General features: G+C 42.3%; 1 protein-coding gene across 1 annotated transcript; it reads left to right on the plus strand.

Moving 5' to 3' along the window:
- The first annotated feature begins 8672 nt into the window (after window positions 1-8672).
- Window positions 8673-13047, plus strand: mex3b (mex-3 RNA binding family member B). Its single transcript, XM_067597588.1, has 2 exons — window positions 8673-9321; window positions 11186-13047. Exons 1-2 carry the CDS (start codon window positions 9102-9104, stop codon window positions 12589-12591), a joined length of 1626 nt encoding a protein of 541 aa, XP_067453689.1. The 5' UTR covers window positions 8673-9101; the 3' UTR covers window positions 12592-13047.
- Window positions 13048-13475: the final 428 nt, after the last annotated feature.

A 13475-nucleotide genomic window follows, 5' to 3' on the forward strand; every position in this document is an offset into this window, starting at 1 on the left:
TCATGGTTTAAAAAGAAACAAATTATATAAAGGATAGGATCACATTTTTCCAAGTCTATCTTATTATAAAAGTCACATGTCCATACATATCCATTTCTCTTCTCCATACTGGCTGTGGAGAGATCCCTTCCTAATGTGAATCCAACGTAATTGGATGGTGGACAAAATCCTTGTTTAGTGCAAAAATGAAGCGAATATAAGCCTTCAGCAGTCTGTGTTAGTCAAATCGAGTGGGTATCTTTCAAAGTGACGTTATTTTAATATGAAATGTCTTCTTTATGTATCTGTAGACAGTGTTTTCTTACTGAGCTGCAGTGGATAGTAACACAAAGAGGGAATTGGATACTAAAAAAAACACCAGGAGGATAAGACCCTCTTGATTTAACTGATCAGACTGTGTCTCATATTAGCTTCAGCTGAACTGGAATGCACTTTTGCACAAAAAAATGGCTGTGGATTTTGTCCCCCATCACTTCCATTGGAATCTCATTAGTAAGGGATCTCTCCACAGCCTCTCACAGGGAGTGAGTGAGTATTATTTTAAGATAGACTTGAAAAAATGAGAAGTTGTCCTTTAAGATTACAGAAAGATTGCAATCAAAAAAATGAGTTCAAGTTGAAAAGAGGTCATGGTCATAGTTTAAAAAAGGTAAAGATTGTGATTTTAAAAAACAAATTAAATTTATTACATAAGATTCTGCTTCTCTATTTCTTTTCTTGGGGTTTTGAAATGGTTTCATCTGCCCAAAGGGTCAGAGAATCTCTCAGCCCACAGAACAACCACATTATTCTTCATCTTAGGTGAAAACATGACATATGGCCAAAAATCAGCCAAAATTTGGAATTGTGGATCTTTCACATGACACCATGAGCTGGTCAGTTATTTGACTGAATGTGAGAGAAGAAAGAGGGAGGGAGGCAAAGACAAAGAGCTGGGTTGTGGCTGGATGTGGCTTGCTGTCGAGGGGAAGGAGGAGGAGGAGGAGGAGGGATGAAGGAGGAGGAGAGTGAACGGTGCGTTGTGGTGCATTGTGGGCTGGCGGCTCCAGCTGCCCTGCCGCTGTGCTGCTTGGCTCACCCAGCGTCTGGCAGGCAGCCAATCACAGTGCAGGGAAGCAGTGCCACTTCAGTTCAGTGTGTCAGAGTGAACAGGGGAGGGGAGGGGAAGGGAGGGAGGAGATACAGGGATGTAAGGAAGATGAGAGGAGGGAGCAAGGAGAGGGGAAAGGAGGGAGGCATGGAGGAAGCAGATGGGGGAGAGAGGGATGAGAGGGGGCGATGGAAATGGGAGGACGCAAAGGGAGAAAAAGGGAGGGAGAGGCAGATAGCACTGCATCCATACCTGCAGATCCCAGCACATAGCCTGCACCATTTCTACAGTTACCACTTCAAAGCAGACCACCCCTCTGCATGTACAGTATGTGCAATAAAAACCTTTTCAAATCTCCAGCACTAACATCTAGAAGTAGATATAAAAACACAAAAAAAAGAGAATACATGCATACTGATGAGCTTCCTGCTGAAATCTACTCCACCTCACACATCCAACCTCACTTACCTTTTTCTCTCTAAGCTGCAAACAAGAGGAGCAAATAAATCATGCATTTCCTGTTTTCTGTTCCTTTGTCATCTGTTATTTGCCTGAATGCTGCGCAGAACAGACACGCACCAATTATGTTCTTGACTTTAATACAATTTCATCATACTGAAGTGACAGCACTCGTCTTTCAAGCCTCAGCTCTTTCAAGGGTTTTTGTTTGTTTTGGTTTCGGTGGTGTGTGGATTAGCTGTGGGAAGATTAATACCGTTTACACACAAACCGATTCTCCTGATTAGAACAAAGAGGCTTTCACATCCAGTGATGTAAGAAGTTGTAAGGAAAATGGATTTCTTGTGTTAAAATGCACCACAAAAAGTGTCCCATTTTCCTTTGTCTAACCTTGAGTCTGGATCAGTTTACAGTCTGCGGCTTACACACCCACACACACACTCTCTCTCTCTGTCTCACATACACACACATACACACACACACACACACACGCTGACCTCAGTTTTGTCCCGCTAACCTACCACAAACCAATAGCTCACCTTTGCAACACCACAACAAAACAGTCCAAGTGAAAACCACCTTATTTGTGTGTGCGTGCATGTGTGTGTGTGTTACGTGTCCCTAAACCACACAAGCATTCTGTACCCTTCCATCTCCATCTGTGTCTGCTCTCTGCTGTTCCTCCTCTCTCTCTCTCTCTGTTGTACAGCACAGTATGTGCCACCCACCTCTCATATAATGGAGGTTCTTGCTTTTTTGTACTCCACAGCTTCAGGAGAAACACTCTGCAACGCAATGAATCCTTCCTCAGCTCAGAGTGTTTTAATGTCCTGTGGTTTTAGGATTGTGCCCGAAGCTTTTCTACTCTTTTTATTATTGGCTATTGGCAGCTTCAGTCTAATATATATGTATTGTTATCTACCCTCAAAACCCTTAAGGGCTCAGTGTGCTTCAAACAAACTAGTTTTTTTTTTAGCTTCTGTTGGACCATGTCTAAAGACAAAAGTGTTTCTACCTGTTCTGCATGGCCACACTTGAAGGAGAGGTGAAAAACCTGACATCATGCACTCCTCCTGTATCCCACTCTGCAGGGACTCTGTGTCTTTTGTATGTATTTGTAGTTTTGATAAGATAAATCATACAAATGGGGATAACAGTGCACAGTTTCAGACAGTCTCTCCTCTCCTCCATGCTGTTGTACTAAGCTGTTCACACGTAAAGTGATGGAAGTAGTTATGAGAAGTTCAGATATTGCCTACTGTCACTCTTCTGCACATCTGGCCAATCACTGCCTGCTGCGTGGTTCTGCCCTGGACTTCACAAAGTCATGTTGCTGTGGATCCCCTGAGTCTGACAGTCTGACAAACATAGTGAGGCATTTATGGCTAGGTATTAAACCTCAATACTTTCTTGGTACCAGCCTCAATGTATTTTTAGCACTGAGTATCAAAAAGTGTAAAGTACCAAAAGCTGGCACTGAATGTGTGGTAAGGTTCATATTCTTATTCTTTGATATGGAAATTCATATTTTAAATCATAATTGCTTTTCTGCAACTTTGACTTCTTTTGTAAATGAATAAGGGGTTATGTTTTCTCAATCACAGTACCAAAAACATATTGTTTTCATTGGTGTAGAAACATATAACTTATAATAACATATACAGTATCCAGCCCTAGGAACTCTAATGCAGAGCCACTGAAAATAAACCAAAAGAAAGCTAATATGTTGTTTTTCACCAGAACTATTGGCACCCCTCACTGTAAATTCTCCATCGTATCAAGTTGAATCCCAAAACACAATTGAGTCCCAAAATTTTTTTTTTTTTTTTTTAGAATTTTCCATGATCTTTAGTTAAAACTAGAAAGGATAATTCAGGTCACTGCACTAGAATCAAGAAAAAGGAAATTTGATTTTAGAAAATACTTATTTTTTTTATTTTTATTTTAGACAGTCTGTTTTTAATTGAAAATAATTTTGAAATCACTTGTTTTGAGAAAATACAACTTTAAAGCTGTGTTTCTTTTTTTTTGTTGTTGTTAATTTTTCTCGGCCACTTGGTGGCAGTAGAACAAGCTGACAACACAACTGACATACTATTATCTTAGAAACCTGATATGTGCAACATAGTATTCATTTGGAGTCATGTTTATGTCCACATGATGAATGCAAGTCCAATATTTACTCTGTTTATCTCTGATTTGGTCTCCACCAACTCCTGAGAAAAATATCTGTTTTTTTTACCTGTTTAATGCTCCACTCTGATCACCAGCTAGTCTCTGACTGTGTGTGCCAGGTGCTTGGTGCTGAACAGGTAGTGGTAGTACAGTGGGTTCAACTGCTGGAAACGAGGTCAATGCGAAAATATCAATTAGTGCGTCTTTAAGTCCATTTTTTAGTCAATTACAGGCAAAATGATTTGAGAGGGAGTTGATATACAGTGCTGTAGAGTAGCTGTTGTTTGAATATTGCAGTTGAACCAATCACACATGCTCTGTTAACAAGACAGCATTGTGATCTGCATAACGTGCAGATGCAGCAGACAGCCTATAGGATATATGTGTGTATATTAGGTCAGGGTGTCAGAGTGACGGTGCAGTGTGCAGACAGGCTGCTCTGTATCCTGTGACCTGCTGTTTACTGTGACCCAGTGTCTGTGTCTGCAGCCCTGCAGCTACAGCAGTGACTGGCAGAGCGATCACTAAGCCCTGTCTGTCTCCGTCGCTCTCTGGGTTAGAGCAGGCTAAGCTTTTCTTCCTCTCATTAAAAGGCATACGGGTAATCGCCTCTAAGCAGCTGGCTAACGCCTAATACCAAACAACAAATATCAACGACGATGCCGCAATCAGCGTCCATCTGGTCTTAAGAAAGAGCAGTGGGGCACACTCTGGGGCTGGGCAACACCACTACAACATCAGGCTCTTAATTCAATTCAGTAGCACTTTATTTTATCAGGCCCTCAAAGCTTAGGGAGAATTTTACAGCAGAACTGTGAACACAAACAAACGGAGGAGAGATGGAAATGTAGATATACTCAGCTGCAAGGAGTGTTGCCTTTGGTTTATTTCTCTACAAGGAACAGAGTCAGAAGTTCAGAGAACTCTGAGGATAGATGCCAGTCTTGCCCACTGAATGTTTCTACAACAGGATTGGTGTGATTTCTGGGATATCATCTACATATCAGGGTCAGGTGCAGCCAACAGCTATACAGGGCTTTTATTTAAATATACAGGCAGTGGCTTAGCTTAGTTAGATGTCATAGCTATCATCAGAGAGCTGCTCTGATTCTCCACTTGATGGATATCAGATTTCGAGAAGAGAACTTTTTTTTTTAAATAAGACAAAAAATAAAAATTAATTTTAAGCTAATATGGATGGGAAGTCCTTAAAGTGCTCAGAAAAAAATAGAAACTTAAACATCTGCAATTTCATGACAACCAGTAAGCTTATTGAAAGCTCCAGAAAAAGTATAACATGGACTTTGAAGTGAGATTGTTTTGTAAAGAATAACCATGTGAAAGGCATCACATGGTTATTCAATTTTGCATCGTTAATATTATATAGATGTTCATAAATTAACTTTCTGTGGCCCTCAGCAGGTTCCAGGGTGTTCTCTAGAAACCCCTGCAACCCCTTTTGTATTAAAAAAATACATCAAACTTCTCAGTGCATCAGTGTTAAATAAAAATGCTGACTTAAATAAAAAGTCAAAATGTTTTTCAATTACAATCAGGAAATATTTGATTAAAGAAGAAAGGAATTTTACCAAACATTTAGACTTTTGATACTTAATCAAAAGTCTCTAGATTCTAGACATGATAGGATACTTGATGCTGTTGGTGGTGCTTGGACTCATGACCCAGGATTAAATCCTGGCTACAGCCCTGATTCTGGCTTAATGCACAGATTTCAAGACAGCTCTTTGGGAATAACCAAAATAGAGTAGACAGTGAAGAAATTGTGCACCACTTCATATTTAGCAACAAAAACCCTCTCCAATGAGTCAAAATATGATCAAATGTGAGTCTAGTGTGTGTTGATTTGTAGTCCAGGATTTGAGAAAGTATGGGAACCACTTTGCCTATATCAGATTGAATAGGTTCAGGATTGCTTGGAATGGGGAGGGGGTAGTAGGGGGGGAGCTGAGGTGTCAAATATTAACAAGAGGGTCCCATCCCATCACCTCCTCCAGTTCCTGAGCAGTTCCTCATTAGCATTGGCATTGTGTTCCAGGAGTGAGGTGACAAAGCAAAGTGCTTCTGGTCTCAACGGTTTTGAATCAGCTTGAAATCCCCTTTGTGTTGGCCAAACGCCCCCCCTGACACCCCTCCTTCCACCTCCACCATCCTCCTGCCCTCCCCGATCTATGGCCATCCACAAAGGCCACCAACCCATCACCCTGCAATGTTCGTCATGTTCAGGCTTCATAATGCCACACTATGCTGAGAAAATAAAGGCAGAAATCATATGCAAACTGCCTGTAGCTATTGTCATCGAGACTGCACTGCTGCATCTGAGGTGTATTAAATGCCCTTTTCAAACTTTATTATATAAAGGCTGGAAGGCTTTTCACTGTCAAAGAGGGATCCCATACCAAAATAAAATTAAATATTGTCACTGCATAATAAACACTGATAAAACACTGTAGGGATATATTGTCGGAAGACTGTAGTGATACTGGAGCAGCATGATAACACCGTTGTACCTGTTGAGTACTGCTGAAACAGAAGAACATTTGAGCTGATGGGAAATTTAAAATACTAAATAGTCAGTATGTGACAACCCCTTTATCTCCAAAACATCGACTTTCCTTCAAGCAGACTTTTTTTTTTTGCAACAAAGTGAAGAATACTTAATTCTTTAGTTTTTCTAAAAAAAATCACCAAATTTAGAGATACAGTGACCCTAATACACAGTAACACTACTATACGCCAGTGTTACTATGGTACCATAGCTGCAAGTCCCTATTGGAATAAATAGAGTTTTTATTTTTACAAAATTATCTTTACTCAAGGTCCACTTACTAGCCTTTTCAAGAGTTTTCAATTACATCTCATGTTGTCCATCAGCAGATGGAGTTTGCTCAGTTTTCATGCATTAATTTGGTCTCTTTTTGTTTTTGTTTTTGACACTGCATTATATCATACTGAAGAGATGTAGACAAATTTTACGTTTTTTTTTATGTTGAATGTAGATTTTTTTTATTCAAACTTGATGAGGATAATAAAATATGGTTTAACAGGAGCTTGTAGGCTATCATCTAATGCTCTTCATGCACTGACCTTTCTCAGTGTACAATATGTGGTCACTGTGTGTTGCCCAAACACTTTGTTGAAACACGCTGACATAATACTGCACATATGATGTAAGGTGTGACATCATTCCTTACTCAGGTCTAAATAACTTATATCCAGTCTGTACATATGAGTCAGTCATAAAAGGGAATCGAACACTGGCTATTAGATAGCATCCCATACAAGTACATGTATGTCCTATGATGCTTGCTAGTTTGTTTAAACTGTAACTGGTGTGATCCTCAATGAAGCCATTCTTTTAAATACAGGCCCCTTTTTTGAATTCTCTTGGCCCTGAAATCATGGCACTTAATATCAGGCAAAAAGATACAGTATTCAGCAGTGAATGTGGATACTTCTATACTTATGTGTATTTACATAAAAATACATGTAAGCCTACATATTTTACTTGTATACATTCAATATGTTGCTGACCATTTTTGATAGAGTATATGTTGGGATAACAGCATTACTGCCAATGACAGGAACAAGAGTATCAAGTTTAATAAAAAGGCTGGTTCTAAAACTAATCAGACTCCTTATTCATTAGAAAGGCTTTTAGAGGAAAGAACCAGGAGTTAAAACCAGACTTCAGTTTATATGTCACCTGCTGTTTGGTGTTTTCAGTGTCTAAAAAACTGTGTTGAGTAAGCTGTTGTGCCCACAGCTGTGATATTTATGAGTGATATATGGGTTGTATTTTTGACATTTTTTTTAAAGGTTTGTTTCATTTGTATTGCTTCACAAATGTTCTCTTGGAATATGTGTTGGTTTGTGTTACTGTTAATGCTGTAGGGGCAGTATGTCTTTCCTATGTTATCTGCTGTGACATGTGTCTTTTGAATATGTGAAAATAATAACTGCAAAATCAAAAACAAGAATTTTTTCAAATTAGACCCAAAGAGGTGAAACCCCCTGTTAGACAAACTCTTATAAAATTTCAAGAATTCAAATCCAAACAGACTTATTTTGAATCTGTGACTGGTAGCGAGAGGTTAACAATGCTGTCAACACCAGTGACAGATACATATGATCCATGAGACCAAAAACAGAAGTAATGAATTATTTTCTAGTTCAAAATCCTGTCCATAAGCAATTCCCATAAAATTAGGAAAAGTCAGGATGTATCAAGCTGATAAATCACTGTTAAGTGTGTTTATTTTGTTCTGTTAAGGAGGGCTCAGGGTCTCTAGGGCCCAAAACACAACATCAGGTCAATATGAATTTGTTTTGTCTCAGTCTGTACACTTTGCCAGCAAGTCAAATGTCTCTGATATACAGCCGCTGGTCAACTGTTAGTTATTTAAATGTTCTTTCCCAGACAAATATCCATATACTTTATTTTTCTCCAAAAGGTTCATCTAAGGTTATATCATTATCATGTGTTGTAACGACAGAGGAAGTATCTTTAACTCTTATATTATATATATTTCAAAATTCTGTGTTCCAGAGTGGAAAAAATCCCATCAGTTTCAAATAGGAGGGATGGGTGCCTGGATGAAAAAAAAGATTTATAGATTGTATGACCCCATAAATGTTTTTATTGATTTATTAAGTTCATATAACTGTTAATGTCCATTGTTGTGGCTTCTAACTGTATATAGCAGTATAAACTGCATATTTCATGCCAATAAAGCATGTCTGAATAAAACTGAGAATAAAAAGCAAACAGAAAACAGACAAAGAGAGAGACTGAGAACAAAGAAGAGGGCGTACCTGTAGACCCGGCCCTGCCCACTTATTGCCTATCCAGCCAATCAGCTCGTGGATATGCAAATGATCTCCCAACACCGCATCGTCCCTGCCCTGGCGGTGACGTCACCCGCACATCTCTCTGTCTGGCTCTGCAAGGACTCAGACAGAAGCAACAGAGGACCTGAGGGAAGCCAGCCGGGGAGGGGCACTTTGTCAGGAAGGAATATTATTACTATCTTCACCGCCGGCTCTGGAATAAACACGCTTTTTTCTTCGCCGTCTTTTCGTGCAACAGCACAGCCCGGGTCGGCTCGGATCGGACCGGGACATCCAGTTTCTGTTGGGAAAACAAAGGGGGTGGATGTTTTTGTAGCTCCTTGCACTGTTTTTCTTTCCCCCCTCAGCCGCACTGATTTATTTGCACTGACCAGTTGTCTTTGAAAACCGGGTCCGGTGCCTCTCCCCTCCTCCTCCCCTCTCCTTTCTTTCTCCCCAGATCACTCCTTGTTTACCCTCCTTCCTTTTTGCCTGTTATCCGATCCCGTAACGCTGCAAAGTCGTAAAGATGCCCAGTTCGCTCTTCGCCGACAGCAGCGTCCAGGGAGATGCACTGGACGACCAGAGAGCCCTACAGATCGCCCTGGATCAGCTCTCTCTGCTCGGCTTGGACAACGACGAGAACCCGCTCTACGACAACCAGGAGCCCCGGAAAAAGAGCGTCAACATGACCGAGTGCGTCCCGGTTCCCAGCTCCGAGCATGTGGCTGAGATTGTGGGCAGACAAGGTGTGTGTTTCAGTGTTTCAAGACAGTTTTATGTGTTTTGTCATGTTCTGCAGCACCCAGCACCTCAGGTATGAGCACGTCCCGAGCTATTGTCCTGGAAAGACAGCCAATACACACTCAAATACTGGATGTATTATCTGAACGCAGTCTTGTTTGTCCGCAAAAGGACTTGAACTGCTTTTTAACATCTTGTCTAAGTATGTAGGCACCATTTGTGAATTCGGCATCTCTATAATCCACCAGGCAGAAATCAGTTCAATAAAGCTTGAACTTTTGTTACTGTCTCGCCAGTTTAGTCACTCAATGCTGGTCTATAAATGCACAGTGGTGGGCGGCATGCTAGCACATGAACCAATTCAAGAAGTTCACATTTAAGTTCAATAAGTGCCAATTGAGATGAATCTATTTATGCCGAATTAAAGAGTACCTCGAAACAACTATGTTAAGATACTAACTCGTATTTTCGCTCGCGTACACACTTGCAGGGGTGTAAAAAATCTTTAAATTATCAATTTTATGAATGGAGTTTAGTTTTGAAGAGAACGACACGTAACTTACCGGAGCTAGGCGGACTCCCTGCGTCTAAATAAAATGATAAGACACTTCCTAAACCGCTGTGTGAAGTGCAGCAATGACTGCTGAGCATGACAGGTCATTATAATCATTATCTAGTAAATTAGGACATGTAGGTCACCGAATGATCAGCGCTGGCTCTCGTTTATCGTTACCCCAGATGTGTGGTTTTCTTTGCTTGCTAAACGATCCCCGGCTTTATATTATGCATATAATGATAAACAGCACAGGATCAAATTAGGACAACGGTCACGATCTTACCTTGCCACAGGCAGCAGACGCCCATAGCTGAGCAGACCTAACACAGGCTTCCAGCTGTAGGGCTGCAGGGCGGTACTAGTGCTTGGTTACATATGCGGATTCTTTTCCCCTCCCTGCAATATTGCTGCTGCTGCTGCTGCTGCTGTTGTTGTTGTTCCCAGAAAAACAGAGGGACTATAAGGATCCACCACTAACTCCCACCCTCCACTCAAAAGCCACTATAGTGGGGACTTTTTGTGAAGGGGATCTATTTACATCATCTCTCCCTCCTGCACCCATCCCTCTTTTGTCAGGTTACATCAGGTTATAAATTTGGAATGAAAAAATGTGGCCTCTTGGATTATTTTAAGGCAGAGCCACATATAAGAGACCCGGTCCTCATTTAACCTACATCAGTTTGATTCAAAGTCATTGTGAATTTATTTAAGATTTGAATGGGTTGAGACTATAGATGGGTTCACCCTCTTCTACATCCCTGCTTACATCACCCCGTCCCACTCAGCTGGCTTTGCGCTGCTAATTATGTCATTCTTCCAAGGCTGTTTCCTCAGCCGGCCGTTTTGATCATAAAGCGGTGTGTGTGTGTGTGTGTGTGTGTGTGTGTGTGTGCTGGAGGCTGTTGGAATGCAACTTAATGCACCGATGCCAGGCAATGAAGTGATTAAGTAGCTTTTTCCTCTCTTTCCATAATGCTATTAGTATAAAAATATAAATCAAGAGTGTAACAGCAGCTGTTTTGGATTTTTGGTAAATGAACAGGGATCATCATGGATCCAGAAGTGAGTTTTCTTTTGTGTTATTTTTGTCCTGCTGTATGCTCATGGTGGTGCAGCATGTGGTTTGAATTTGTTCTTCTCCAAAAGGGTGGTTTCACCCGATTTCTGAGGCCATTGGCCTTGTGAGAGACAATAATAAACATCCAGCAGCTGTTTTGAATAGTCCCTAAGTAATGGTTTAACACATGACATATTTTGATCTGTTGTTATTTTGGAACCTTTCCTCACTTTCGCCTTTTGCTCCTGTGCCTCAGGTTGCAAGATCAAAGCGCTGCGAGCAAAGACCAACACCTACATCAAGACCCCAGTTCGAGGTGAGGAGCCTGTTTTTGTGGTGACGGGAAGGCGGGAGGATGTGGCTATGGCCAGGAGGGAGATCATCTCTGCTGCAGAGCACTTCTCCATGATTCGAGCCTCCAGAAACAAAAACACCAGCGTGAATGGGAGCGGCACCCCAGTCCCCGGACCCCCTAACCTGCCAGGGCAGACCACCATCCAGGTGCGGGTGCCTTATCGTGTGGTGGGTCTGGTTGTAGGCCCCAAGGGTGCCACTATCAAGCGCATCCAGCAGCAGACCCACACCTACATTGTGACACCCAGCCGAGACAAGGAGCCGGTGTTCGAGGTGACGGGGATGCCGGAGAACGTGGACCGAGCCCGCGAAGAGATCGAAGCCCACATCGCTATGAGGACAGGAGGCCTTATTGAGCTCCAGGATGAAAATGACTTCCACGCCAACGGGACAGATGTGGGTTTTGATCTGCATGGGCACGCCACCCTGTGGTCTAAGCCCAGTGCTGGGATGACCCCCACCTCAGTGCGCAAACCCTTCTCCAACTACCGCAACGACTCCTCCTCCTCCCTGGGCAGCGCCTCCACAGACTCCTACTTTGGCAACAACGGCTCACGCATGGCCGACTACAGCCCCCCCAGCCCCGCACTCAGCTACACCACCACCAACAACAACGGCAACAACAATAACAACAACATCAACGTCAACACCAACGGCAACGGGTTTGTTTACGGAAGTGAGGTGATCTCTCCTGACTGCACTGATCTGAATTTTGATTCCTCGCCAGGGTTTGACCCTACGCCAGCCCCGCCAGGCCTCCTGTGGTCCCAGTACGAAAGTCGCATGACCCCCTCCTCCACTGGAGGCAGCTCCCCCACCTCCACATCAGCCATGTTCCCCAACAACTCCTCCACTAACGCCAATGGGATAGTGGTGAGTCAGAGAAGAGTTAACGGTTGCACACCCCAGCCCAGACTGTCACCTCCGCTCCAAAGCCACACTGGAGGCCCCACCGAGCACCCGTTAGCCCGGAGGGTGCGCAGCGACCCAGGCGGAGGCCCGCTCAGTTACCCCGGTTACTCCAACACCATTGCCTCCCTGCCAGGCCCCCACCTTCCCGGAGTTCCGTGCGACTCCTCGGCCTCATCCTCCTCCTCCTCTTCCTCCTCCTCCACCTCATCCGGCACCAGCCGAAAAGGCAGCCGCGACTGTTCGGTGTGCTTCGAGAGTGAGGTCATCGCAGCCCTGGTCCCCTGTGGGCACAACCTCTTCTGTATGGAATGTGCCAATCGTATCTGTGAGAGAAGTGAGCCCAAATGCCCTGTCTGCCACACCGGCGTCACTCAGGCTATACGTATATTTTCATAAGAAGTGTAACTCTATGACTGTCTCGTCAGCGAGACTGCCTACAATAGCAACAATAGACTCTTCATACTGCTTTAATGGGATCGCCCAACCATCATCAGTTTAGAAAGTGTACATAGATATACATATGTATGTAAGAGGCTGCAGTATCCAGAAGAAGGGACAGACACCCTTGTTGGGCTCCGTCATAGTTGTTAATAATATACTGTAGCTTGGGGAAATATTTTCAACATCTAAGTGCATGTTTTAAATATTACAGCGTAGTAATCAATAGTTCTAGTAAATTGTACCCTATATTTATGAAGTGAAGAGACACAGTGGGGTCAGGATGGAGGTACGTGGGTCAGACTGTTAGCGGGCTAAGCCTTCCAGTTTTGCCGATCGAATGTAGTAAGAGGGAGGCCGTGGCTGGGAAACATGGAGGGCTTCCAGCAAGACAGGACTATTGACTTACAAAAAGATACTGCAGCTCGAGTTCAGAAACCACGTAAGGGAGAGCAACAACATATCCTACATATATATGTATAGAATAAATTTCCACAAGTTGAAAGTTTTAAATGACATTAATACAGATTGAAGTATTTTATTCTTTTTTGACTTGAAAGATTATATTTCTTATTGCAAAGATGTTTACAGATATTTTAATTTAAGTTCAGTGAACTTTTTGTAGCTGGGTTGAAATATTGTTTATTTTTTAGTATGGCCTTATGGCATTGATCACTGTATTATTTTAATATCACACGACTGTGGGAGGAAATCCAAGTCCACAAAATGTGTATTGCATTTGACAGTATTCTGTTGGGATGGAGTTTTTATAGGTTCAGCAAAAAATGTCTTTTAAATCTGCTTCACCCAGCATATTTTTTATTCAGTAATATAAAGCATAT

Source organism: Thunnus thynnus, chromosome 1 (genome assembly GCF_963924715.1).
Source record: "Thunnus thynnus chromosome 1, fThuThy2.1, whole genome shotgun sequence".
Lineage (NCBI taxonomy): Eukaryota > Metazoa > Chordata > Actinopteri > Scombriformes > Scombridae > Thunnus > Thunnus thynnus.

What these genes read in the sequence shown, in the direction of transcription:
- mex3b (XM_067597588.1), top strand. Translation starts at nt 9,102, where the DNA reads ATGCCCAGTTCGCTCTTCGCCGACAGCAGCGTCCAGGGAGATGCACTG. An exon ending in TGAGATTGTGGGCAGACAAG is followed by an intron (nt 9,322 to 11,185) that starts GTGTGTGTTTCA and finishes CCTGTGCCTCAG; the next exon opens with GTTGCAAGATCAAAGCGCTG.